This window comes from Camelus bactrianus, chromosome 16, assembly GCF_048773025.1.
Source record: "Camelus bactrianus isolate YW-2024 breed Bactrian camel chromosome 16, ASM4877302v1, whole genome shotgun sequence".
NCBI classification, from domain to species: Eukaryota; Metazoa; Chordata; class Mammalia; order Artiodactyla; family Camelidae; genus Camelus; species Camelus bactrianus.
In genome coordinates this window covers 17,944,924-17,971,868 of record NC_133554.1, presented here as the reverse complement: position 1 = coordinate 17,971,868, position 26,945 = coordinate 17,944,924, and the positions used below count along the sequence as shown (strand labels likewise).

General features: G+C 42.8%; 1 protein-coding gene and 1 long non-coding RNA gene across 3 annotated transcripts in view; one reads left to right on the top strand and one right to left on the bottom strand.

Moving 5' to 3' along the window:
- The window catches only part of MMD (monocyte to macrophage differentiation associated), a 26,207-nt gene extending 8,390 nt beyond the window's left edge, over positions 1-17,817 (bottom strand). Inside the window, exons 1-5 of one of the 2 annotated variants that reach the window (XM_010951095.3) lie at positions 17,528-17,814; positions 10,285-10,366; positions 6,288-6,448; positions 2,954-3,028; positions 1,232-1,333 (exon numbers count right to left, since the gene is read on the bottom strand). In XM_010951095.3, the coding sequence (XP_010949397.1) occupies positions 1,232-1,333; positions 2,954-3,028; positions 6,288-6,448; positions 10,285-10,366; positions 17,528-17,553 (446 nt within the window). In that variant the 5' untranslated portion in view covers positions 17,554-17,814. Of the gene's footprint in view, positions 1-1,231; positions 1,334-2,953; positions 3,029-6,287; positions 6,449-10,284; positions 10,367-17,527 lie in introns of both variants that reach the window. The other variant, XM_045513794.2, reaches the window with a different exon arrangement.
- Positions 13,172-26,945, top strand: LOC123615665 (uncharacterized). The gene is made up of 3 exons (XR_006723347.2): positions 13,172-17,441; positions 24,933-25,118; positions 26,246-26,945. It is a non-coding gene; the product is annotated as an uncharacterized LOC123615665 (long non-coding RNA).

Sequence of the window (26,945 nt, the reverse complement as noted above, 5' to 3'; positions counted from 1 at the left end):
GCCAAGGGCGCCTCGCATCTCATTCGTAGCATTTTATACTAAGTCCACCATGAAGTTAACTATTTCAGGGAACTGGGGAAGAATGTGGGTTTGGTTTACATCCGAAGGCCCAGAATAGGAGAAAAGACAGTTGTCTTATTTTATTTCCTATTTTATCCAAGGGTATAAATTAGGGGTTTGAGCCTGAGAAGCAAACTGTTCTCTTGGAGAGATATATATATATACACATACACAACACATAACACCACTCAGAATTGCTAATTATGGTCAAAATGCATTTAAAGTGAATTTCAAAGTTGGAGAGGAGTTGACTAAAACTACCATTTTCCTCCGAAAAGGGAAAACAATTTAATGCTTTGTGATAAACACAAATTATGTTCAATTCTGACGGCCATTCTGCCAAAAACAATAGATCAAGAATTTAATAAACTGAATCCGATGACAATGATTTCATGGCTTTCGGCTGCTTAAGTCCAGGCACGTGAGATAATGAACAGAGCCATGGAGTAGGAACTGGGACACATGGGTCCTCATTCCAGATGAGTCACTAATTTGATGCACGTCCTAAATGCTCTCATTTTTTTAAGCATGAAGCGGAAATAGATAACCTTGAAGGGCTCCTCTAGAATAAGATGCTAAATTTCAGTAAGCTTCCTTTTTCGATTGCTTAACACTTACGACTATGAGCTACGAAAAATGGGTTAAAAAAAGTGTGTCCCATGGTTAGGAGACTAAGAGTTTAGATGCCCACCCAAACGTCCCCTTTCTCAGGGAACCCTAATGGTGAACATCTTCTGGGTCCCTAAGTAGGTGCAACACAACTGAGTAAGTGTTGTGTTGGGTGCTTAATATCTATTATCTTTACCCTTCATAGAAACATTGGAAAGCAGTTCTTTTTCTCATGTGGTAACTGTAAAATCATACAGGAGAAGGCTAGTTTGCTGACAAAGCTAGTCTGGCTGAGGATGTGAAATGAGGTCTGAGAGACTCTAAAATTGTCATTTCAGATGAGGGACAAGTCCACCCTGTCATCACACCACAGAGGTGGCAATCATTTCTTTCTGCAGCAATCTGTCCACCAATAATGAATACCGAATGGTTCTGAAGATTTGTTAAAACGATATATCTTGTGTTTATGTATTTCTACTATTTTGAAATGCAAATACAAATTGTGTTGCAGATAAAATTTAGGAATTTTAAACCTATCAAATGTAAAATTATTTTCTCTTACTTTTCATGGTAGAGAAATACATAAATGGTTCCTCCAGCTGCCATGAGCCAGATAAACCAACGCATATGAGATGCCAGGGGTCCAAGTTCACGGAGATTTAACCTAAAAATGTAAACATGACAACAAAGAACAGAAGTGATAAGTGACCAATGAAGGGAATTCATACAACCTGTGTTTTCCTCTAATTCTGAAAACTGGGAGAGAAGGTCCAAGGATAAGGCCAGAAAGAAAAAGCATTCAGCATGGCATGGAGGTATCTGGCAGGGTAAAATTAATAACTCAAAGATAAAATTGTCGTTCAACCTCTAAGACTCAGAATTAGTTCCAATGTGGTTTAAAAATAGAACCAGCTAAAAGGAGACACGCAGAAGTGAGTCCCGGCTTACCCGTGGTGCCTGACTTTATTAGGCAGACGGCTGTAAAGGCTACTCGCCTTCTTACTTCTGACATCATATCTGGGAGCAGGCTGTTTACAAAGCTCCCTGAGAACTCAACAAAATCTTGAACCGGATCACACACACAGCGGGTACCTAACACACAGACCCAGTGCCTCCCTCATCAATTTCTCCGCCAAGACAGAACCTGAGAAGAATTAGCCCAACGCGTTACGAAAGATGTTCTGTTAGACTTTAACCGTGGACTCCTGTGAAGCCTGATTTTAAAATGCTGCAAATTCATTTATGGTAAATTCAGATTAAGATGATTTTGAAAAAAAAACATGAAAAAAAAACATTCTGATTGGCTATTACTACAAAATTAATATTTCCAAATGGAAAACGTACTATGTGCATATGGACGACTACATGTGAGCAACTTGCTTACTGCAATATTTGATTCTTCAGCTTACATTTTAAATTTTTATTTACTTATTTTAAATTGTGGTATACTTCACAAAAGCCTTTATGTGTTCTCGTTCCAACATGATGCAGACCTATAATTTAGTAACAGGCATTGGAGAGAGGCGGCACTTACTTCTCACTCCAAACAGACAATTAGGTTTCTTTGGAATGATGGGTGCTGCATTAGTCAGGATCTAGAGGCCTGCTGTTTCTCATGACGACAGCAGCTGATGGCATACTGCGGATTTCTGAGTGTCTGAAACTGGACCATGTCTTGATGGAGGAAAACTAATGTTTCTTTAATTGTGGGCTTCAGAGCAGCAAAAAGTTCTATCTGATCTATACCAAAAGGGCAGGAAGGTCAAGGAAACGGAACTGAATACTAGGCGTTTTAAATAACTAAGTAGTTTGGCTAGATCTCTTTCTCATATAGCCAAACAAATGAGAAACGCACTCCAGCTACTGCGCTGTGAACTGGAGGCAAACTACAAGTTTCAGAAGTGAGCTTGCTTTCTAACACACATTTACAGCATTTCCACGTAAACAATGAGATGTCCAGCTACTGTGAAGAGCAGCGGACACATACAGAGAGAATTTGGAAGGCAAAGGTAACACATTTCAGAAGAGCATGCCACCGGCACACGAGTCTGCAGCACCTCTCTCGAACAATCCAATGCCGGATAGGTGTTCTGAAGAGCAGCAACTCTCTCCCCTAAAAACCTGCAGTCTGAACCAGGTAAATCAAAGTGGAAAAAAAAGTGCATGTAGGCATGTGTGTTGTGGGTGGGGAGGGGGGAGCCTAGGGGCAGGGACAGGAAGAAGGGAGGGCTGAGAATTCTCTCATCAAAACACTATCTTCAAAAACAGAAAGGCTGTGTCTTACCATGGAGTATAGGAAGCGGCAATGAAGAGATAGATCACCATTCTGTCACACATGTGGAAACAGTGCTCCACTGTCCTGGGGGGAAACGCAAGTTAGACAGAGTTTCCAGAAATTCTTCAGACTGGCAGTAGGAGTTATCACTCCACTAACCCTGCAACCTCCACTCATGTTCCAGTGTCTCATGGCCAGTCTGCCTTGGCCTTCAAGGTCACATGGTATTTTTTTTTTTAATTTTGTTTTTATTTATTTTTGATGTCCAGAGCAACATTATTCAGAATAGCAACAAACAAAACTAAAAAGAACCTAGTAACAGACTAAATGCTCATTCACAGACTGAGAAATAAGATTATATAAGTACTTGGAAAATTATAAGTAATAGTGGAGGATGCCAGAAGTACACTATAAAAACTGAGTTTTAACATAGGTTTTTTTAAAAATAGCTTTTTCTTTTAAATTTCAGAGTTATTTATTTTTTTTAGTTGAGGTATACACACAGCTATTTTTTGCAGGGGGTAGGTAATTAGGTTTATTTATTTATTTGATTTTTCAGTGATAGCTATTCTTTGTTTTTCTTTTTGGTTTGGGGAGGTAATTAGGCTTATTTATTTCTTTACTCTTAGAAGAGGTACTGGGGATTGAACCCAGGACCTCATGCATGCTAAGCATGAGCTCCACCACTTGAGCTATACCCTCCCCCTCTATACACAGCTATTCTTAATGATATGAAGCCACAAGTAAGAGCTTTGTATTGTTTTAAGATTGCACATACATACCACAGTGCAGAGCAAAAATTGTCTAGGCTCTTTCCTTTTAGAATGTCTTTTGAAGAAGCTTTTATTCCAAATATCCTAGTGCAGACAGTAAGTTGTAATAAAGCAAATTTAGAAACTAATTAGGAACAGCAATAACACAAACCAGGAAAGGAAAAAAAAAAAAAAAAAAAAGCGTTGTTTGCTGCCAAGAGGGTAGCCACCTGGGTTTCTGAGCAAGTTCTTCCTTCCAAACTGAAGAGTCAGGAAGTGAACAGAGATCTGGCTTGCAGGGGTCTGTTCAGAAAACGGATGAGACAGAATCCGCCCTTTACAGAGGTGATTTAAAACTACAACTGCGCTGCTTCCCCTTGGATCCGTTTTCAATGTCCAAGGGGACAGTGGCCATGGTCTGGGAGCACCAGTATTAGATTCTGCCTCACCGCACACACAGTGTCGCCCAGAGTTCACTGAGGATGTTGTGGTCACAGTGTTAGTCACGTGTTAGTAAAGAAGTGAGAATAATTTAAGTCACAAGTCTGAAAAAGCCAACAGTGGATGAATGCTTCTCAAACTTGACTGCCTACCAGAATCACCTGGGGAGCTCATAAAATACAGTCACAAACTTCAGTCCAGAAGCTTCTAATTTAAAAGGGCTAGAGGAGGAGGCAGAAGGCGGAGGGAAGAAGAGAATCTCTTTTTTCAACTCCTTGGATGACTGTGATTCCAAGCCAGGCTTGGGGCCTTTCTGATTCTGCTTTCTAGACTTTTACGCACTGTGGCAGCAGGTGAAGTCAGGCCTGCAATTTTATTCAACATCCACCATCCACCTCTCTGACCCTCACTCTCCTTACAAGTAAAGCAGAAATAGTAACATTTCTATCACAGAGCATGTGTGAGCATTAAACGAGATGCTGTAGCCATGTGTTTAACCCAGCACCGAGCACATGGTAGATACTCAATAAACCCTCGTTCACTGTCCTCTATTACATAAATTAAGGCTATACTTGGATTTTTTTTTTTTAATGAATGCAGAGCAAAACTCCACATGTGGCTTATGATTCTAGCAGTGCTATTCCAAGGTTCAGGAGAATCTGTTTTTTATTACACCTCCGTCCCCCGGCCCTGGCAGGGAGGCCCTGAATGCTGAAACAGGTACCTACAACTCTATCAACTCAGAAATCTAGACAGCAGAGCCAAGTCAGCCAAGGCAACCACAAGCACTGGACTGTGCCAAGAGGATAATGAAGTGCTCTGGCCTCCGCGACAGTGCGTCCTAAAGAGGCAGGAAGGTACTTCTGAGGCTCTCTTTTGAGCGTGTCCCAGAGCACTGGTGTGATGCAATGCTGTGGTTTTATTTTAAGCCTAGGGAACTGTCGCCTTATGGGCAAAGGTAACAGATTGCAAACTACAAGCAATACTGTGAAGGGTGCGGTGAGAAAAATCTCAGGACTGGGTGTCGGAGGTCCTGGAATGACCAGATTGTGCTCGAATCACTGACTTGGGCAACTCAGGCTACTTCCATGAGCCTCAGTTTCCCCAGATGAAAATAAAGGGGTTTGGATTAGATGATCCATGAGGAGCCTTCCAGCTCGAAATTCTATGATTCCACATATGAGGAAACCAGTAAAATAATCTCTTGAATCCCAAATCCTGGTCTTAAATAAAATATGCCTTTTTAATATTAGATTGAATATTTGGGTTTTTTTTTTACATTCTCTAAAAACCAAAAGATATAGTCTAATATAGTAAATCACTCTCAAGCCTGCTCTGAATTCTCCTTTTATTTTGAGAAGAATTTTTACCCTTTTGGGTTGTGCAGAATCTATTTTAAAAGCAACTGAATGGTGTGCTGCTCTCTTGGTATTGCCCCAAATTAGACGAGGAATGCTTTCATGTCCTTCTCATTGGGAGGCTCAAGACACAGTACTGTTCAGAAAGTGCTTAACAGCTAACAGTAGCAAAATACGTGAATTTTGTTTGAACAGATACACAGGACCTAATTCTGAAAGCTGAGTTTTGTAAGACAGTAAACCCGCGCTGTAGTGACACCTCCGCATATCACAGAGTCCTAAAGTAATCTGTGATTTCCAGGTCATGTCACATGCGTCGTCTCATTTACCTATCACAAGAGCCTGCAGGTTGGGCATTACCTTTCTCATTTTAGTGATGAAGAAGCAATGTTCCCCACGTCAATGACCTACATAAGGCTAGGTGGCAGGGCTGGGACTCAAAGCCCAACTGGTGAGCCCAGGTTCAGGGTGCTGGTCACCACCCTGCAGCTGCCGGGCTCTTCCTTAGCGAGCTGACACATTGGAAAACAGGTCTCAGGATTTGACGGTAAGTCCTGGGGAAGCAACGTGGTTTTATTTGGTTTCTGAGCAAAGGCTTGCTCTCTTAGATTCACACGGGGGTCCTCAAACTCTGTCCAATCCACAGGAAATGTCCTGAAAGATGGGACGGCATAACAGTCTACAAGGCAGGGAAATGTGCACTCTTTGCCTCCGCTGACCAAAGCATGCCAGCCGAAGAGGCCAACGGGACAACTACCACGACCTGTTGAAAGAGCACACCGCCCACTGTACCTTAAGTGGCTCTTTTTCCATGACACGACGTGAAATACTGTGGAAACGATGAAGAGGGCGCAGAGGCCCACCCCATAAATCCATGCTGTTATCTTTTCCCAGGAGTCGTCAGACAGCCCATGGAGAAGGGCACTGCCCACGATGGCCGGGACAATGAGGAACTGAGAGAAAGGGAAAGGAAGGTAAATATTCAGTAAAACAGTGAGTTAAGGACTTTGCTAAAAATGCCAGGGATAATCTAGGAAGATCATTTTAAAATAAACATCTGCCTTTTCCGGATCATCATAACAAGAGCCAGATGGAGTCGTCAGTTTGCTGCCCAGAAAACAGGTACTGTGTTGTTCAGGGCCCAGGAACCGTGCCCACCAGTGGGTACCTGATCAAGCAGTAAGAATGCAACATTACTCAACTGTGGCAAAACAAATGCTCTTTACCCTAATTTTGTTAGTTAAGAACACGTTTCAGCCTCTTCTCCAATGTGATTTAGGGAAGGCACTTAACGTAGTCAAATGCCAAGCATACACCAAGTTCCCATGGAAGTTCTGATCTTTAAATATTCTTTCCCGTTTCCCCCATGTGCTAATGAAATCCCAGTATTTCAGCAAAGGGTAACTAAATGGATCAAGTCAGTAAGAATTATAATGTGCACACCACACTCGAATAAGCCTTTTGTTCTAGTCTCATGTCCTGATTTCTAGATGTGTGCCTTCCACCCATTTGGGAGCTATTCCAGGGTCAAAGGGTGTTTGGGTTATTTCATTTTTAACAGCACCTTTCAAGTAAGCAGGAGGAATCGACTCCTACCTATTCAAATAATTTCAGGAGACTAGAATCTCAGAATTTTGCTTTCTGCACATTTTATACTACATATGGACACAAATTTCAATGTCTAGTCACATCAGTCTGACTACTAAACATTTTATAATAACAGAAATCATCAGGAGAAATGAACTACTTTATTAGTTATGAGAATAAACATACCTAGCAAAGAATGCAAGCTTTAGCAAACTTATCTTTTTTGTTACCAACCTACTTTTTCCCTCTTGCAAAAGAATATTAAATTCCCCAGATGAGATCAACACTCAATTTCATATGCTGACTGGCATTTTCACTGGCCCAGAACAAAATGAGAAAATTAAGGACAACAAAGTAAGTTTTTCATAAAACAGAATTTAATTAATTTATTTTGAGATTATGCCCTTTCTACTTTTTAAAAGTATGTTCAAATATCTTCTCTGTAATGAAATGATGACGCTAAATGGAAGTTTTTTATTTTGATTTTAGACATTTTACTGCTCTCTGAAATCCAGAAATCAGGGACACAGTTTAGTATGAGGACATTTTCTGTTCTAAAAAAATAATGTAGCTGTTTTATCAGTTTTTCCTTAACTTCAGTTTATACAAGTGTTCCCTGTGACAATCCAGAAGAGATAACCTAAGAAATTATTCAGGTCTATCTGAAGCAAATATTATTCTTAAACGTGAGCTGTGTATCTCAAGGGCCAAAATGTTATATTTAAATGCTCAATATTATGCTAAGTACTAAGCACTTCATTGACTGCATTTATTGGTCAGTGTTATGAAAACTTTCAAGGCACTATTTTCATAACTTTTATCAGTGTTTTGCAGTTGGTAAATGGAGAAAATAATGAATGCATACTGGAACAGTAAGTGAAGGAACAAGCCATATAAACTTACTCAAACTTTTATATTTCTTTTATCCTAATACTGACCTAGATTTAAAAAACACCACATACACACTTTATTTTCTTAGGAGCCTGTGGACAACTGCCTTCAGAAGCAACTTTACTTTTAGCTCTGTTAAATGCATCAGGCATTTAGTCAAGAATAAAAGATGTAAACAACCCAAAAGCCCATCAGCAGACTATTGGTGTGTGTATGCGTGTATATATATTGTGTATACACACACACACACACACACACACACGATGGAATATTACCCAGCCCTAGAGAGAATGAAATATCGCCATCTGCAGCAACATGGATGCACCTAGAGATGATCATACTAAGTGATGTAAGTCAGATGAATATTACGATATCCCTTATATGTGGGATCTAAAAAATTAATACAAATGAATCTACATACAAAACAGAAACAGACCCACAGACACAGAGAACAAACTTGTGGTTACCAAAGGGGAAAGGGGGCAGGGGGAGAGACAAATCAGGAGCATGAAACCTATTATACATTAAATAGATAAGGAACAGGAATTTATTACTATGTAACACAGGGAACTATATTCAGTATCTTGGTGATAACCTACAATGGAAAGTAATCTATATATTATACATATATATAAAACCGAATCACTTTGAATCACCTGAAACTAACACAATATTGTAAATCAACTATACTTTAATTAAAAAAAAAAAAAGAATAAAAGATGGATATCTAGGCAAGTATAGCCAACAATCAAATCAGGCTATGCATTCTCTAAAACCAAGTTTGGCCTCTAAATATTTTAACTCTCTGGTTTTGTGAAGCTCACTTCAGAAAGCACGTCATGAAGGCAAAGACAGGGGTCAGCTCAAGTCTAGAGAATTCCACCAAATCCTTCCTGTCACCAGATCTAAGCCACGGGTCCAGGGAGACTGTCCACTAGTGAAGTTACTCCAAATTTCATTACTGAAGCCCTTTTATGGAATCCAGGGGTAGGCATGCCAGGTAGAAAATTTCTTCTTAAAAAAAAAAAAGGAGCACGATTTCAGCATGTTAATTATTTAAATAAAAATCTTGAGCATCTAAGGAAAAAGAACATTCAGTGATAAAGGAGAATAATGTTTTAGTATTACCAAGTAGTATCTGAATTCTACTATTACAATACATAAAATTGATACTTTATAAGTTGAATTTCCACTAAGTAACGACGAAATGGTATTGTTCTATTAGATTAGAAAGGAATCCACCAAAAACTAGTTTATTTCACATTTATTTGGCATCGTGATTCCTTTACAGGAAACATTAACTATTCTTTGGAGAAGGGAATTAAAGAAATGAAAAGGAACAACTTGAATTCAAGCAAATTTTATTCTAATAGCATATATATGTCACCTACATGTTGTACTAACATTGTCTAAAATAATTAAATTCACCTGTTCTAAACACTCTTCACTAAAGGAATAAATTTGTCTTCTTCTCTATTTCTTGTCTTCAGATGATATACCAGCCATTATCTTTCCCTCAAAAGTCTCACTAAATGCAACTTTCAAAGGGAATAATGAAATCATAAAGGGAAATTTATAATGACACAAGAAAATGCCAATAATGACATTAATATGAAAATACATACACATCCACAAACACCATACACAAAAGGAAGAAATGTAGCCAAATGTTAACAATTTACTTCTAGGTAGTTTTGTTTTTCTTTTATATTTTTCAGTATTTTCTAAGCTTCTTATAATGAACATGTTTTGCTTTTATAGGAAGAAAAAAAATTAAGTAAGAATTTAGGGATTAAATCAGCCTTTTCTTCTACGGTGTGGACTAACATCTGCTCTGAGAAGCAGTGGCCACAGCGGGGAGGGGGAGGATGGCGCTACCTGTTTTAGGGAATCATGTAGTGAAAAAAAAAAGCCACTTTTTCCAACAAATTGTGAACTCTTCTTGACAAATGACCACAGCTGACTGTCTTGAAAAGGCGATTTGTTTCATTCTAGGGGTGACAGTCTTTGTGAAGTAGTCTTCTTTGGTTTTCCTAATAACTATGGTACTTACCATATTATTCTTCTAAAGAAGCCCTTGTCCAAGAAAGCAGGTCCAGGAGGGACAGAGCTGACTGAAGGTCAGAACACTCAAAGTATCTGACACGCTCACACGGAATCTGGTGACACGACCCAGCACTGATGCCATGGTAGGTGAGGTCACAGAAATGAGTAAACCTGACTAATGGGGCTGAGGGTAACAGAGATGACTGCCCCTCCTCCCACCACAGCCCCTGGGGAAGGACAGGAAAGGCAGAAAACTGGTACTCACTGCATGTGTGTAACAGTTAGCAGCATGTTCGTAACAAGTTGGTTTGTAGCGGCCATTGGCGGGGGCTGGGTGGTTCATGAACCTGTAGAGACAGAGACACAACGTGGGATAAGCTCGGAGCGAGTAAAGAACAATGGGGAGGCTTGCCAGTGGTTGTTTGGTCTGTTCTAACTGAAGAGGTGACTCCTGGAAATACCTAGTTATGGGAACAAAACCAAAGCCACTAACTGGGTGTAAACCAAGCCAATAGCAATGGTCCGACAGCAAATGCCCTAGTTTATGGGATTAAGTATCTTTCAGTGTATACAAAAGAAAAACCTTCCACCAGCCAAGGGCAAACAAAAACCAAATACACCCACTTCAACTGGCACCCCCACAGTAAAAAAAAAAAAAAAAAAAAAAAAAAAAATTAAATGGCACAATCAATTCTTAAATCTTAACAGGAAAAAAAAAATCAAGGTAATTTTTGTAAACTTTACAAATACCACTGGTAACTGCCATTTAATGCAAATTCAGTGCATCTGCAAGGTTTCTATTTCCTCTCTCAAAATGTATGCAGCTTTATACATGTAGATCTTTAAACCCTCCATCTCTTGAATAGCAGGCCTGTCCAACTAGTCTCCCTATATTACATTACCTGTTCCGGCACCAGACAGCTTAAATAAATGATACCCGGCTGCCTCCGGGCCACCTGAAACAGGAGGTACATTTTTCACCTGCATCTTCCTGAATTGAGTTTTCTTCAAAATCTAAATATATGACTAGCACCTGATACATTGGCTATAAAATTTGTGTGTATATATCTAACCATCAAAATCTGTTACATATATAAACATATGCCCATATTCCATACCTCCCTTTGGCTAGGTTGTGGCAACGAGAAAAACAGTGAGACATGTAAGTACCACAGGAACAAAAGAGATGAAGAGCATTCCTCCATTCCAGTTTGTGGGTGAGGATACCCCCAACCCCGACCCATACCTGTGCCACGTTTCATGACGGATTCTGGTTTAGTCTGTGTTCCCTAGAAGGAGGGAGATGCAAACTCAGGAATGTATATAAAAAAGAGGCAGCTACCTGAAAGAAGCAGGTGCAGAGAAACAAAGGAGGTAAAAGAGCCCTGGCACCATGCAGGATTCAGGTCTCAGCATTCAGGCAGCATTCGGAGCCTGCAAGATGGCAACAGGCTTTGCACAACAAAGTAGCCTTCTGCTTGAGCTAGTTTAAGGGGGTGGAGGTAGTGGGAGAGGAGATTTTATTCGTCACTAACGAGTTCTGACTAGTCATACCTTATTCATTAACATGATGAAAAAAAAATGGTACCAGGCTAAACCAAATGGCAGAGCCAGGCTGCCAAAAACTGGCTGAAACACATGGTCAAGCCATTCCAAACAGGCCCAGTTTATGAACAAAAGATTAGCCAACAATTTCTCCCTGAATTAAGAAGGGCCTGTTATCCTTAGAGCAAATAAACAAAAATCAAGCGGCACTCCCTGCTAACCAGACATAGAGTCCAGGTGGAAAGTCCACTGGGGAGTGGGTTTGGGACAGTGAAGACATCTTACTTGGACCACCAGTGGGTAGCCATCTAACCAGTGTGCAAAGTATATACTTATGGAATGGAATTCACCAGGTGGCTTAAAAACTATTTGAGAGAAATGTTCAGTTCACGGCTTCAGAATTATTCCAAGCTATTCTCACATAAAGATAAATTAATCTTTTCTCCCCTGATAATCCTTTAAATAATCTGACTAATTTCCTAAGGGAGGAGAGTGTTGCTATACGGCAATTATTTGCAAAAAGGAAAATAATTACCCTCTTGGGAAGAATGCTATAAAAATGTCCCAAGTATTCAAGGACCTCCCTCGTCATTACCCTGAGACATAACGACAGGGCTGTAAGTAGCATACCCTATTAGGAATTGCAAAGGGTGAAGAGCCCGGCTCCAGGATAGTTGAGCGTAGATGCAGTTGCAAGTGCTTTGTGTAGGGCACAGTAAGTAGGATTTGTCTACCCACCACCAGGCTGCAGACTAAAATAGCAATTTATATCTCTGGCCGCCCAATCTAAAAATAGGTCGTTACACAGCAACAGGGATAGACTTCCACATTTTCTCCTAAAAGCAAAGAAGCTGGGTGGTCATGCTTGTGACAGCTTAGCCCCTGCCCACCTGGAATCACTCAGGTTAAAAATAAACTCAGAAGTTGCAGAGGAAAACATTCCACCCATGTGTCTTAAAGGTAGTCTCCCATCGGGCAATAAGGAAGGGGAAGAGCAGGCATGTTAGGCACAGATCACTGTCTGGGACCCCGTGGGACCGACAGCATGTGGTTTTGCTGGGAAATTTACAATGCAGCTTTCCCATTTCTCTCTGATCGCCCAGGGTATGTAATACAGGCTCTTGCAGAAATCACTATGAAATTAGTCACCCAAGATCTAAATGGAAAAGCAGATGTAAAATGCAAATATACTCCCCCACGATGAGTCTATTCTCTTCCCCACAAAAAGATGAGGAGGATTCTCAAGAGTTATGGGAAACAGGTATTTCCACAAGTGGTTATGGAAGATGCCTCTGCTTAAAGCAGAGCCTCCCTGATGGTCACCCAGCGCTAGTGCTGGAAGAGAGATTCCAGCCTGCTTTAGAGGGTCTAGGGGAAGGTGAGTCAGTCCTGGGTGTGGGAACCACACTTAACAAAGCTATTAGTGAAGGAGGGTTTATTCATCCTCTCACTTTCTCTTTAAACACTCTCTCCTGCTTCCCCCTGGTCCGGTGTCCTTACACTCTCCCCATGACAGCATTTCAAAACTGGGCAGGGAAGGAACAGATGGGGACCCAGGGACACAACTTAGCACACTCCAAATGTAGCCCAAAGCAGCATGCCTTCCAAAAGTAAACCTGCAACCTACCAACAGATCTCAGAGGCCTAAGATCAAATCTCAGAATTTATCCTTGATTCTGCTGTGTTTCTCATACTCCAAATGCAAGTGTTGTCAATGGTCTCCGTGCCTGTCCGCAGAAGGACTCTCTTCTTTATCCAGCCGTAGCAACAGTCTATCAACTCAGATCCCCACCGCACACCCCAGCCCAGGTTAAAACCCGTCTGGCTTCCCAAGGTGATTCAGATAACAGTGCGATCCTCTGTGGGCCACAAGGCCTCACTACTTCTCCAGCCTGAAGCTACCTTCCTCTCACTCTCCCCTCCAGCCACACCACATCCCTTCTGCTCCTCAAACCACCAAGGTGTGGCCTGCCTCCAGGCACCTACATTTGCTGCTTATTTCTGCCTGGAACATTCTTCTCCAGAATCCTTAGCCCTCTTCTCACCTGTCAAGCTCAGCTCAAATGTCACCTCCTCAGAGAGGTTTTCCTCACCTTCCTTCCCAAAGTATCACCTCAGCCCTCCCCACTCGACCAGAGCCCTTATCACACTTACTAAGAATCCGACTTTTTTGGCAGGGGGCGGTAATTAGGTTTATTCAAGGAGGCACTGGGCATTGAACCTAAGACCTCATGCAAGCTAAGTATGCATTCTACCACTGAGCTATATCTGTCCCCCAGAATTTGACTTTTTTAACTTGTTTCTTATTTCACGTTTCCCCTCTGTAATGGGAATTCCATGAAGGCTGTCTTGTCCACCAGGTCCTTTCCAGTCCCAAGCACAAGGCCCAGCTTATAGCTGAAGTTTAATAAATAAATGCTGAATGAATGAATAGACATATATTCTGCCTGCGGCTGAACCATTTTATCCTGACCAAGAAAGCCCATTGTCAGTTGGTTTCACTGGGGATTCTGTCTGGGAACAAAGGAAAACAAGCAGTCTTAGAGCCAAGAGAATCCTGAATCTCGTGAAGATGAAATTCTTAAAGGCTAATTAAGACCATGGACATTCCAAGGTCTTGGACATCACTTGATGGAGCAACAGAAGCTGATCCCTGCGCACAGCACCTATTAGCTCCCCTACATGGATAAGCACGATGTTTAGGAAAAGTGTCTGTTGCCAGAGGTGGAGATAGTGGTAAGGGATGTTTAACTTAATTATTAAATAAGGGAGATGGCATATATAAGGAGACTACCTCATGTCTATGATTCAATGCTCTGAGAACACGCAAAAAAATCAAAAACAAAAACAAAAACAAAAACACAACAGGCAGTCTTGGAAGACTTCCTAATGCTTTTGAATAAGATGCTTTACGGCATATTCAATTTAAAGCTAACCAGTGGTCACAAGGATGGGGCTGAAGAAACATCCGTTTCCTTGGATTTTTGGTTGCCAGGGTGAAGAAATGCGTATGTACCCACAAGATACATTAGAAGCTCTGTGCGTCCAAGGCCCCGGCGCTGTCAGATGTGGTGGGCGGGGAGACAGGTAAATGGCTGCATAGGCAGTAGAGAGGGATGTGAAATTGAACCCTTCAGTCTGCCCCTTCCTAGTTGTGTGATGATGGCAAGTTCTCTTTTACTCTCTGACCCTATTTGCTCTTCTACTAAATGAGTATACAATTTGCCTTCCAGGGTTACAGCTGAGGGTGAGATGAGTAATCTACAGATAGCCTGCCACTGCCTGGCACAGGTAGGCACTAGATAAATGTTAGCAGGTATTCTAATTCATCCGAGATGCTGTGAAAGGGAGAGAATGACCCCCTCCCCGGGGTGGGGCAGTTGAGGGAAGGAATCAAGGGTGGATGGGATAAAGCAAGAAAGATAAAAGGAGTCCCGGTGGGATTCTTCACACCCTAAGCCCTCTGAGAAGCCACGCCTGCATAAAGCCCTCCACTTAGGACAGCGGGCTAAGTGTCCATACGGCCCCCTCCACAGGTACAGCAGAGCTCCGGAAGCTGGTCCAAAGCCACAGTGACCGCCAAGTTTCCATTATGAACGAACCAAAACCAGCAAGGTGTTCAGGTTTTCTTACCATTTAGACATAGCCACAAACTATGGCCTAATGAAATGTTTTTACTGCAGCCAAGTGCTCTTCAGTGGAGTCCTGATACATATATCGGGAGGAGCACATGTGTTCAAAGAAGTGTCCCTCCCTCCACTTCCTCTGCCACTTACCTACCTGTAACTATCCTGAATGCTCAAAAGATGTATAATAAACAGCTTTAAGAGGTGCGGAACAGTAGTCTCAACATTTTAATGCATGGACCACAAAAACCCAGAATTTTACTGTTACATTACTTTATATTTGCAGGCTTTATTTCAGAGTTCAAATTGACCCTTAAAACTATCTTTCCACGATAGCCTATAACAGAAAAATAAGAAATTATAGGACCATTCAGTCATCATAGAAAATCAGGGTAAGTCTAGATGTCATCAAGAAAATAACTGTTAAATATCCATTGATATTGTGCAGCCACTGAGAAAATTATGACATCTATGCTGCACCAAAAGAAAACGCCTGTAATTTTCATTTTTAAATGAATGAAATAGAATACAAAGTCACATTACAACTGTGATAATAAGGACTGGATAGACTAGTGTCCAGCAAAAAGAAGATAGTTCATAAACTGAGATGATACGATCCTATACGAAGGTTGGTTGGATTGTTTTTCCTTTCTCCTAACACTTTAAATGTTTGTGCAACAAATAATAAAACAGATCCTTTTATTTTCTTTCTAGAGAAGAATTCAAAGGATGGGAAAGCAATACAAACCCTTAATCAAATAAAACCCGGTAATTTCACAGAATATTGCCACTGTTCTCTGAAAACAGGAAGAGCACAGATGTGCAGAGAAGCAAAACCAAATCAAACAAACCACATGCATAGGGTTTTCCCAACACGACTGAACCGATGTCATAGCCTCCCTTAAAGCCCCTCCAGTCTTCACTGCTTGACTTCATGTTCTAAAGCCAGAACATCATGGTTGCTTTAGAATACTGATAGGATGTTCCTACTAGGGGAATACTACCAGGCACTCAACACCCTGAGTGATAAGCAATATTCAGAAGTTGACCCAAGACTTCAAACACTTCTGGTGGCACAGTCTACCACAACTCTCCCTGTGTATATTTCATTTCACTCCTTCACCCTTAGGGACAGGAGGAATGAGATATGCTTAAGGGGGGAGAGTGCGTCGATGGATTAGGGAGTTGGAAAGAAAAAAAGTGCACCTTCAAATCTTGAAATAAAAGGCAGTGCCTAAAAGGCAACAATAACCTCCTTGAAAGATTTCATGCATTCTTTTTCTTTTTTCATATCCCCTCTGTCACTGCACACTAAGCTAGCCTGCTCAGGGTGAAGTTCTGGGAGCGGGGATGGCTGCCTGTTTCAGACAAAGGGATGGAGTTAACACAAACACAGGAGATGTGAACTTTCACCCACTTAAACGAAGAATTAAGGGGAAAAAAAAAAAACGGCCGTGCGCTTCCTCTCGGAACTAAGGCCAGCCTCCATCCATTGCTAGATGGTAGAGACCCGGAGTCGGGATTAAGGCCACGGGACCTCCCCAGGTTGGCGTTCCCACCAGCTCTCAAGCGACAGAGCAGCCGGCCAGCCTTCCGGTGGTGCCTCCTCGGTTCCTCCTCCTCCTTTCCTAACACAGGCGACTCAACAGCAGGTCTCATCACCCGAATGCTAACTTGCCCCTCCGCAGCGCCCAAAATAGCATGCCCTGGGACTCCAAACCTGAGAACCCACAAGGCCCGCACTTGGCCAGGCAAGGCTAAACCGGCAGAGCGTGCCTCAGTTTCCCTGCTGCTAGGCCGTTCAAAGACAAAGCACCTAACACGCCCAGCACCCCCAGTTTACCACAAATCTCGCTGCAGGGCGCAGCGGCCAACCGGCCCCAGGTCTGCGCCTCCCAAGAGACCCCCCACGCTGCGCCTCCCAAGGGGTGACGGAGGGCAATGCCAGGGTTGGAAGACCCAGGGGTGGCGCCTGCGGCTGGGGGTCGGGTCCTCCGAGCAAGCAAGAGCCCTGCCTGGATAGCAGTCAGAGGGTGAAGCCGGGTGAGCAATGAGATCCCCTGGGAGGAGGGCAGGCTCGGGGTCTGAGGTCTGGGAATCCGAGGTCTGGTCAGCAGATCGCGAGGAGGTACCGGGGTCAGACACGAGATCCTGGTGCTAGGAGGAAAAGGATTGCCCAGGGACAGCCGGGCGCGGAATCTCCCATGTCAGTGCCCGGCCAAAGCGCCAGATCCACCAGGGATGGACCCAGGTGAGGAGCCGGGACCCACGCCGCAGGAGGCGGGATCCAGGACCTTTCCGGCACGAGCAAAGGGGCGGGGGCGCCATGCTTCTCACCGCTGGAATCGATTCTGGAACCGCATTGATCCTCTGCTCGTCCTCGGGGGCCGGGAGCTCTGTCTCGTCTGCGCCGGCGGCCGGGCGGGCGGCCCTCATGAGCCTGGGCTGCTCCGGAGGCCGCCGCGTGCCCGGCGGACCGCTCGGCGGGTCAGGGATGGAATGGGTCAGGCTGGGGGTCGGGACCGGGCCGAAGCCAAACCGGGCAGCTGGGGGCGGGAGGGAGGCCGCTTAAACGGCCCGGGCGCCTCCCGCCTCCCGCCTCCGGGCTCCTCCGCCCCCGGGCGCCCGCGCCCCGCCCCGAGCCCAGCTCCGCCCCCATCCGTTCGGCCCGCCTGCGTGCTCCCCCTGGCGCCAGCGCGTCACCGCGCTGGGCGGCCAATCAGCGCCCCGAGAGGAGCAGCGGCGTAGCTGCCATTCATCCCTCAGGGCCGGGGCGGAGGGGCGGGGCCTCGCGGCGGAGGGGCGGGGCGCCAGGGAGGGGCGGAGGAGCCGGGAGGGCAGCACACTTCTGGAAGGGGTAGAGTTGGAGCGTGAAATTACAAGTGGCAGAGGGCAGAGGAAGAGAAATTGTAAAGGGGGAGGTGGGGCACGAGTCATAAAAGCAGCTATAAAGAAAATAGCCCCCAACGGGGACCCCTGTCTGCGATCTAGTCCTGGCTCTGTGTCATTGGTTCGTTCTTCATGATCTATTTCTCCATCCCTCTGTTCATTTATTTCTTCATCGTTTGCAGGACCAGCTACCCCTAGGCTGTTGTGTGAGGTTCCAGGGCAGATTTAAAACCTTTCCTTGTCTGTCACGCGAGGAGTATCGTCTAACTCAGATTCCATGAGAACCGCCAACGAGGAGCCCTCCCAGGGATACTTATGTGTTATTCTTTATTTATTTTAGTCCAGGCAGCCTCCAGATAAACCAAAAAGTAGATCTGAATCAGGGTCCTGTGGCAAAATGTAAACCTCCAGGCTTGCTGGAAGAGAGTTTCAAACGATACTGAATAGAATGTCTGATTTCTTGCCCTTTCCCTTATAACCCCTGGAATGTAGGTGTGCTCATCTCCAGGTAGCCTGTCCACACTGTCTCCCACACCCCAAACTTCAGACTCTCAAGGGGGCATTAGGTCAGCCTGTTAGGAGTGTTTACTCTGCATGCGGTGGAGTGTTGGAAAACTGGAAACTCACCCATAATTCTAGTTTCCTTTTTCTTTAACATCTTCCAAGTTGGCAGGATCTAGAAGGGTGCTTTCCGTGGCTATTTAATTATTTCATTAATTTCCCCAAGAACTCCAGGAGACAAGCATTATCTTAGTCATTTCACGGATAAGGAGGCTGAGAGATTTAGAAACTTGTCAAAAGCAAAACTAGGAATTGTGCCTAGCTTTGTCTAACAATAGCTTTAGCTTCAGATCCTTTCAGTGCACGAAAGGGCCACTCCCTAAGTTTTAAAGTAGTGTATCTGGGGGAAAGGTATAGCTTAAAAGATAGAGCGCATGTTCAACACCCAGGAGGTCCTGAGTTCAATCCCTGGTACCCCATCCAAGCCAAAATCAATGAAGAAACTTAGTTATGCCCCACTCAGGAAACAATACCAGCAAAGCATGTGTTTTCATTAAAGTGGTATGTCTGTTTTAAAAAAAATTTTTTTTTCTGGAAATCAGAAAAATGAGCATGGATTGAAGGTTTACTAATCTACTCTGAGCATCCACTGGGCTAAATAAATTGGTAAGCAAGGGAAAGGTTGCAAAGGAAATAACTAATAAAAAATAGAAATAGCATAGGAGGGGTTAAAAAAAATGACAATGAACCAACAGATGCAAAGTCACATCCTAGTGATGACTTAAGAATGTGCAGAAGTCTGTAAGAAGCTATCAAAGTGTGGTGGAGCTAACTGGGGAATGGAGTGCATGAGAGATGGAAGTTTGGAGATGGGTTTTGAAAGACATGATGGGCATGACTTGGCACACAGCCTTTCATACGGGACGACAGCTTGAACAAGGAGATGTGGTCAGTATGGGGAAAATTGGTATGTGGCCACCTAGATTTAGAAACATCAGTATGAATGGCATTTAATCAAGAAAAAAAAATTAGTCAGATAAAAATCAGGTTGAATTGATAGAATAAAATACCTTGACTGACAGTGGCCTCTTCCACAGAAATATTGCAGGAATGTTATATGTGGGAATATTAACTGAAAATGGCTTGTGGAAACAATATGATCAAAATTTAAATCAACCTCATTGTTGGTGACTCTCCCCCAGAAGTGAAAGCAATTCTCAAGAGATTTTTTAAAAAGAGAGAAAGAAGAAAAGTAAAGAAACAGCCTGAGATTATTTATGTGAACACCTGCCACATTTTTTTTGTTTTTTTTTGTTTTTTTTTCAGTGAGGTGACCATTTGAATGGTTTTGAGGAGAAATCCCAAGTATGTTTTCAGAAAAGAGGTGCTAAATTTGACCTAGAGATGAGTTTGGGAGTGCAAGAAAACGGAAAGTTTTTGCATTAGCAGGATGTGACATTTTTGATGAGCTCAGACATTCACTAGTTCTTCTTTCTGCAAAACTGCAGACAAGTATTTGCATAGCCTATGCCTAGAAGAAAGGATTTGTGACCGTGCAGATGCCAGCTGCAGTGGAATCTCTTGGGAGAACACCTGTCCTGCTTGCTGAGGGACACAGAATTCCTGGACTGGATGCTGACCATATGAGGAAGCACCTGGAAGCTAGACCTTCATCTGCTATCCTCCAATCAGAAAATAGCAGCTCTGCTCCAGACTGTGACTCCAGATGCCCAGGAAGATTGCCTGAACTTCTGATTGCAAGTCTTGTTCTGTGACTGGCTTTCAGTCTGTCTCTTTCCAAGTATGACAAAGTCAAGCAGTTATTAAAATATAAATGCTGCCAGCCTTTTCCCTTTCCTGAAGAGAGGGATGCTATCTTAGTCTTAGTTCTTAGTCTTTTGTCCACATTCCCTGATGATCTGGTCTGAATGTTTATGAACCCCAAAATTCATGTGTTGAAATCATGATGCTCAATGTGACGGTATTAGGAGGGGGCCCTTTGGGAGGTGATTAGGTGGACCACCACCCTCATGAATGAGGTTAAAGCCCTCATAAAAGAGGCATGAGAGAGCTCCCTGGTCCCTTTTACCATGTGAGGACACAAGAAGTCAGCAGTCTGCAACCCAGAAGAGGGCTTTGACCAGAACCTGACCATGCTGGCACCCTGATCTTGGACTTCCAGCCTCCAGAACTGTGATGAATAAATTTCTATGGTTGATAAGCCACCAAATCTTGGGGTTTTTTAAATAGAAGCCCAATTAGACTAAGACATCTGATTTTTTGAGGCGTGCCTCTCTTTCATGCACAGTTCCTAAACTTTCATGATGAAAACAATGGGGAAAAAAAAAGAGATTCAAAGAGAAAGAAGACGCGTTGGCAGATATGCTATATTGGTCTACATGATGAAGATGAGCAAGAGAAAAATATTCCATAATCTGGGGGATATTGGTAAAGGTATTTTGTGAGATGGGGAGGGATTTAGGTAAGTAAGAAGATTCTTAGAATTGTGGGATGTGAGAAGAATAGGAAAGGGATTGTGAGAAATTTTGCCAAGAGTATGACCCAGATACTCTAATATTTTGCAAGTTTAGAACTACACCCCCCACCCCTTATTTTAAATTATTCTTGGCTCTTTGGTTGTATTTACTTGAAACAACTTCTTTTAGAGACTGAACCACATGGAAGAGGGATGTGCAATAGTTACACAGATTCAATGTCCTGCAACTTTTACATCTAGTAGCTCACTTTATCCTTAAAACCCTCCTGTGAGGTAGATAATATCATATCTATTTTGTAGATAAAGAAGTGAAATCTTAAAGAGGTTTTATGAGTTACTGAAATTTGTAAGTATAAATGACAAAGTCAAGATATGAGCCTAGGTTTTCCGACCCCAAGCCCCAGTGCTTTCTGCCCTTCCATCCTCATCATAGTATATGAGTATGTGCCATGCCTCATCACAGCCAGCCATGTTCTATTCCCAGTGGACAAGCAATAAATAACATTATTCTGGCTGTTGTGGTTGTTTCCCCTTGCCCCCACCCCCAAAAGGAACTTTGTATGAATGTGGAACATTCTGACTGCCTCATGATGTTTTTAAAGTCCCTGCTGAGCACAGAGGGTAAGGATTGCTGCAGCTCTTTCTTCCAGCGAAGGCTTGAGAGGTGATGAGAATCAGGATGGGAATGCCAGTGAATACAAAGAGGATCCCAAGAGACCAAAATGGGAACAGAATGAAAGTTGGTGGCAGCGGTTCCCAAACTGTGATTCAGAAGCCACAAGATTACACTGGGGGCTGTCATATTGGTCTGTATGAAAGCTCATGTCTATGCTTCGCTTCCGTCAGAAAGAATAAAGAATTATATTTTACAAAATGCAGATACCTCCTTAATTGGGGTCATTTAGTCATTTATCTTGATGATTCTTATTTACCTAGATACGGGTTTCCTAAACCCATGGAGATAGTCAATCGTAAAATCTTTTATTCTGCCGAAGTCCACCATGAACTGAAAATATTTGAGGGGTTCTTGGTGTTTGTATGGGCTCAGCTATCCTATTTGTTCATGATAAATAAGAGGTGCTGACAAGTTGAAGCACAGCTTCTCTTGACGAGAGAAAAGCAGAGTGTGTTGGTGTGAATGGCCACGAGCACTTGTTAACTTGCACGCACTGAAAGATGCTGCTCAGAAGCTTCACCTGCTTCTGTAGAGTGTCCAGAGCCGTCATCCTTCATTTATTTGTAAACCAAATGCAACTAGACCTCCTTGGATAAGCCCCTTGTTTGTCCATTTCTGCTGTATAAATTTCTTATACTTGGAAGAAACACAAGATCCCAAATGATCCTCTAAAAAGAATAGAAAAGTATTATCAGTTGTTACTAAAGTTCTTGTGAAAATGGAAAAGGGAATTGACATTGTGTATATTGACTGAAAAAAAGCCTGCACAACCTAAAAGTTGAAAATTATGTTTTATTCAGAGACATTACTGAGGACAATAGCCTGGAAACAGCCTCTCAGATAGCTCTGAGGAACTGTTCCAAAGAGGTAAGGGAAGAGCCAAGAAATATAGGAGTTTTTGCTGGGAAAAAAAAACAAAACAAAACAAAAAACAAAACAAAACAAAAAGAACAACTGTGTAGTCAAACATCCAAAGATTACTGCTAATCACAAAAGACAGGTATCTCAAGTTAATTATTTTAGTGCCTTTCTCTGTATGGGAAGATGCAAGAGTCTGGGGTCATTGAAATTATTCCTTTGATGTGCATCTTACCTATCTAGGGCCAGTAGCTTGTTTTTCTCCATCCTGAATTCCCCTCAGGGCACATGATCAGGGGCGGCTGGCTGCAGAGACTGCCGGCTTGATGCAGGCATAATTCATTGTTTACCGGAACAGCAGGCAACATTCATTGTTTACTTGAAATGGCAGGCAACACCTTTTTTTATCCACATGTATCACTCTTAAACATCTCTTTCTTCAAAATTCTACATCTTGTGGGAGCTGCCATTTCTCTTTCTGCCAAACAACCCCATTTTCCCATCTAACATTTTTTTCTCCATGCCAGTGGGGAAAACACTCCACTTCCAGAAGGTCTGGCTGTACGTTTTCTCAAGCAAAGAAATTGGTTTTGTTTTTGTTTTTGTTTTTGTTTTTGCTCCTATAATTTGCATTTCCAAGAATCACTCTGCTGTGCAAAACCAAAGTTCTTAGTGGAGATCTAACTTCCTTGAAAGATGCAGGAAAGGAAGGATTTTAAAATAACTAATAATTTATTATTTTTCTCTATCATATGATTATTCAACAAACATTTATTGCAAATTTAATGAGCACCTAGCTGCCAGATACAAAGTAGAGCAAAATGCCCTATCCGCAGGGAAAATCCAGACGGTGGGAGAGAAAGACAGTTGACCATAAATGACTGTTCAGTGTGTTGAAGGCTCTGATGCAGCATTGCTTATGGTAATTCAATGACACATAATAAGAGTCACTAATGATATTGAAGCAGGGCAGGAAGGAAGGCTTTTAAGAGGAGATGACGTAGGAACTTAGTACCCAGTGATTAGATGACAGAGTAAGCTAAACAAGGAAGGTAAAGAAGTTGACATTCAATGGAGAGCTGTTAGCAGATAAGGTAGTGGGTCCCTGGAGAAAGGGAATCAGGCATGGCTTTCTTGACCAAAGAGAAGCTATGGTTGGCTTAACCCATCCAGGGATCTAAGCCTGGCCATCATGCTTGTCCTTAAACAGGTCTCAGTAATAATGATCTTAAGGGAACAAAAGAACAAATGACTGTTATCAGGCAAGAGAAGTAACAATAGCAAAGATAAAAAATCAGTTGTAAAGACTCCCAGTTCTGTTTCAGTGGGAAAGATTAGCCTGAAGCACCATCTTGAGCTGTGGTGGAGAATTTAAACCACCCCCTCCCCCGCAAGCACTCAACCAACATGTGGAGAAGGCTAGTGCTCTCTGGGAGTCATAAAACCCCCACTCCTGCGCTTTCTGTGCCTGGAGCCTATTGACATCTTAACTCCCACAGCCCACTGCAGTACTCTTCCTGTCCCTGCATTTCTGCAAGATAAAAACATCTTCTCTTGATGTGTGTTTATCCTAACGAAGCTAAATCGCCCCAAGAAATAGCCCATCTCACAATCCCCTAGGTGGACAGGACTCATTTCCTGCCCTTATCAATTCATAAATCCTATTGTAATTGACTGTTCTTCAATTGAAAAAAAAAAAAGGAGTTCCTGACAGATTTTACAACCACTCTGGTACCTGTGCGTGAATTGATGACACCACCCCTGCTCCTTGTGGTCACAGCCTTGTCCCTCCAAATAAAAGACCCTGCATGGCCACCCTCGGAGCTCACGCAGGCACATCTCATCCATGTGGCCCCCTGTTGCCAGTAACAGTGCACCTATTAAATTTTCCTAAACATTCCTCAGGTCTTTGGTAAATTCTTTTACCGCCCACGTTGTGTCCGCACACAACAGATCTCAACCAGAACCTCAGAGCTGATGATGTAGAACTTTTCTGACCCTAATGATCTCAATCAACTAAAGCTTGGATTCTGTCAACCTTCGCCACAATTCTACTCTGAATTCTTCTCTGCTTAAGCCCTTTCATGAATATGCATATGTGCTTAGCTTACCACTTCCCTAATTTTGCTGTTCAGGGAGACATTGCTTTGGGGAAGATCCTTGGTGTTCTCCTTACTTGCTGCAAGTAATAAATACTTCCTTCACCTGCTCTTTGGCTTGTCTTTTGGCTCTACACCCACCAAGAGGGGAATCCAGTTTTCAGGTAACAAATTTTGGCAACCTAGATAAGACATCTTGGCTAACCTCTTGGTTTCTTCCAGCTCCCAACAGGCTTCGTGGTGGGCTGTGGCAGCTCACCTGGGGGAATTTGTCTTTGTTGCTGGGGGACCTGAGAGGATGGGTACAGGAGAATCTGTCTTAGCACCTGCTTTGTTGGGTGCCTACACCCCAACTCACAGAACAGACTCAGCAGCCACTCTACACATCTAAGTAGTCCTTTTGGAGAGGTGAGTGCCATTTACCCCGCAAATCAGCTTCAGGGCTCTGTCCCCATCTCAAGGGGGAACGAAGGGACAATCCAGGGACTGCACAGTTAATCTGATCTGGTCTGGTCAGCTTGGAGGGTCTGAGAGATTGTAGGACAACCCTGTCCTCCAAGTCTTGGAGGCTGATCAGGGAGGCCTGATTGTGAAAGGCCTCAGTGAGACCATCTATGTCTCTCCTGGCTTTGGCCCTCATTAGGGGGTCCTGGTAACTAGAATTACTTGTAGAGGGGTGCTAGTTTGGTATACCTGAACAACCTGAGTGTACACTTTTAAATTATTAATTGGAAAAACTTACTTACCAACTCTCTAGAGAAGGAAATTTTCAGTGGGCTAAGAACAGCTGAATTTGTGCCTCCACCAACACTTATTATAGATCTCTTGGTTAGGGACAAATCTTCAACCAAACAGATCTGAGGATATGGGGGACAATATATTTGTCCCCTCTGACAGCCCATTAGGGTGTAGTCTGAATTTTTGGAAACTCTATGGCTATACCTCAGTGACAAAAAAAATAAAAACAACTTTTTTTTTTTTTTTTTTTGGCAATACTGTCTGGCCACAATACCAGCTAGGTGAGCAGGAGAAATAGAGAATGGCTCACTAAATTATAACACCATTTTCTAACTTTTCAGTTTTGTAAAAGCAAAGAATAAAAATTCCTCTGCCTTTTTGGGTAAGATTAGAGACTGGCTTAGGAGATACACTACCCTGGACCCTAAGGATCCAAGAAGTGCAGTGGTAATAAATACCTAGTTCGTATCTCAGAGTACTCCAGATATTTGCTGCAAACTTCGAAAGATTATGGTGGGACCTAGCATCCTCACCTCCCAACTAGTTGAAGTGGCCCTTAGGGTTTTCAATAACCAGGACATGGCAGAAGAAAAAAAAAAAAAAAAAAGAAAAGGACTAAAAGCAGAACACCCCAGGTGTGGATGAGTGCCCCCTGCCCCCAACGTGGGGTATGCAGACTTCCAATGAAACTAGGACCTAGTCAGTGCACTTACTGCAGGAAAGAGGGACATTGGATGAGGGAACGCCCTCACTGTCCCCAGAGAGAGAAAGGCTGAACTAAGCATCCTTCCTTTCAGCTCCCAGGAGCTGAAGAAGAGGACTGATGGGGCCTGGGGCTCCCCAGTGCGTGCCGCAAGATGCCATCCCAATCTCCCCTGAGGAGCCTCACTTACAAGTCAAGTAAAGCCATTTGAATTTTTATTAGATACCGGAGCCGCATTCTCAGTGTGGGCACCCTGAAAGGGTCCCCCTCCAAGAGGGGACACGTCAAATGAGGATCAGAAAACAGAGATAGTAGGAAATCTCACCCTTGGACATGGCCGAGATGAGGCTCCTTTGACATTCTAAAACTCGTTTTGCTTTGTGGTTAATAAAAACTGGCTTTATAGGAGGAACTTGCATATCTCTCCCTGTGCTTTTGAGATGTAAATATTCTACCCAGGCTCTCAGGAACCTTCCTCTAGACCATTCTTAATTTCTGAGACTGAAAAAAAAAAAGGCCTTTTTAAACTCAAGCAGAACTATGAGATCTCTGTGTATATGTGGATGTAAGTATGTCTATGTTCATTATAGATATGAAATGTCTTTACATCCAGATAGTATTATCAAAATTAATTTGGGAATGAGCTCTATTTAATAGTCTTAAGGGAAATTGAGTGCTTATATAAATTCCCAGAAATATAAAAAAAACTGCCTAGAATGAATTTAGGGTTTATGTGATCTGGAAAATATTTAATATTAAATCAATATCTAGTTTTGAAGCTAGCTTAAGCTTAT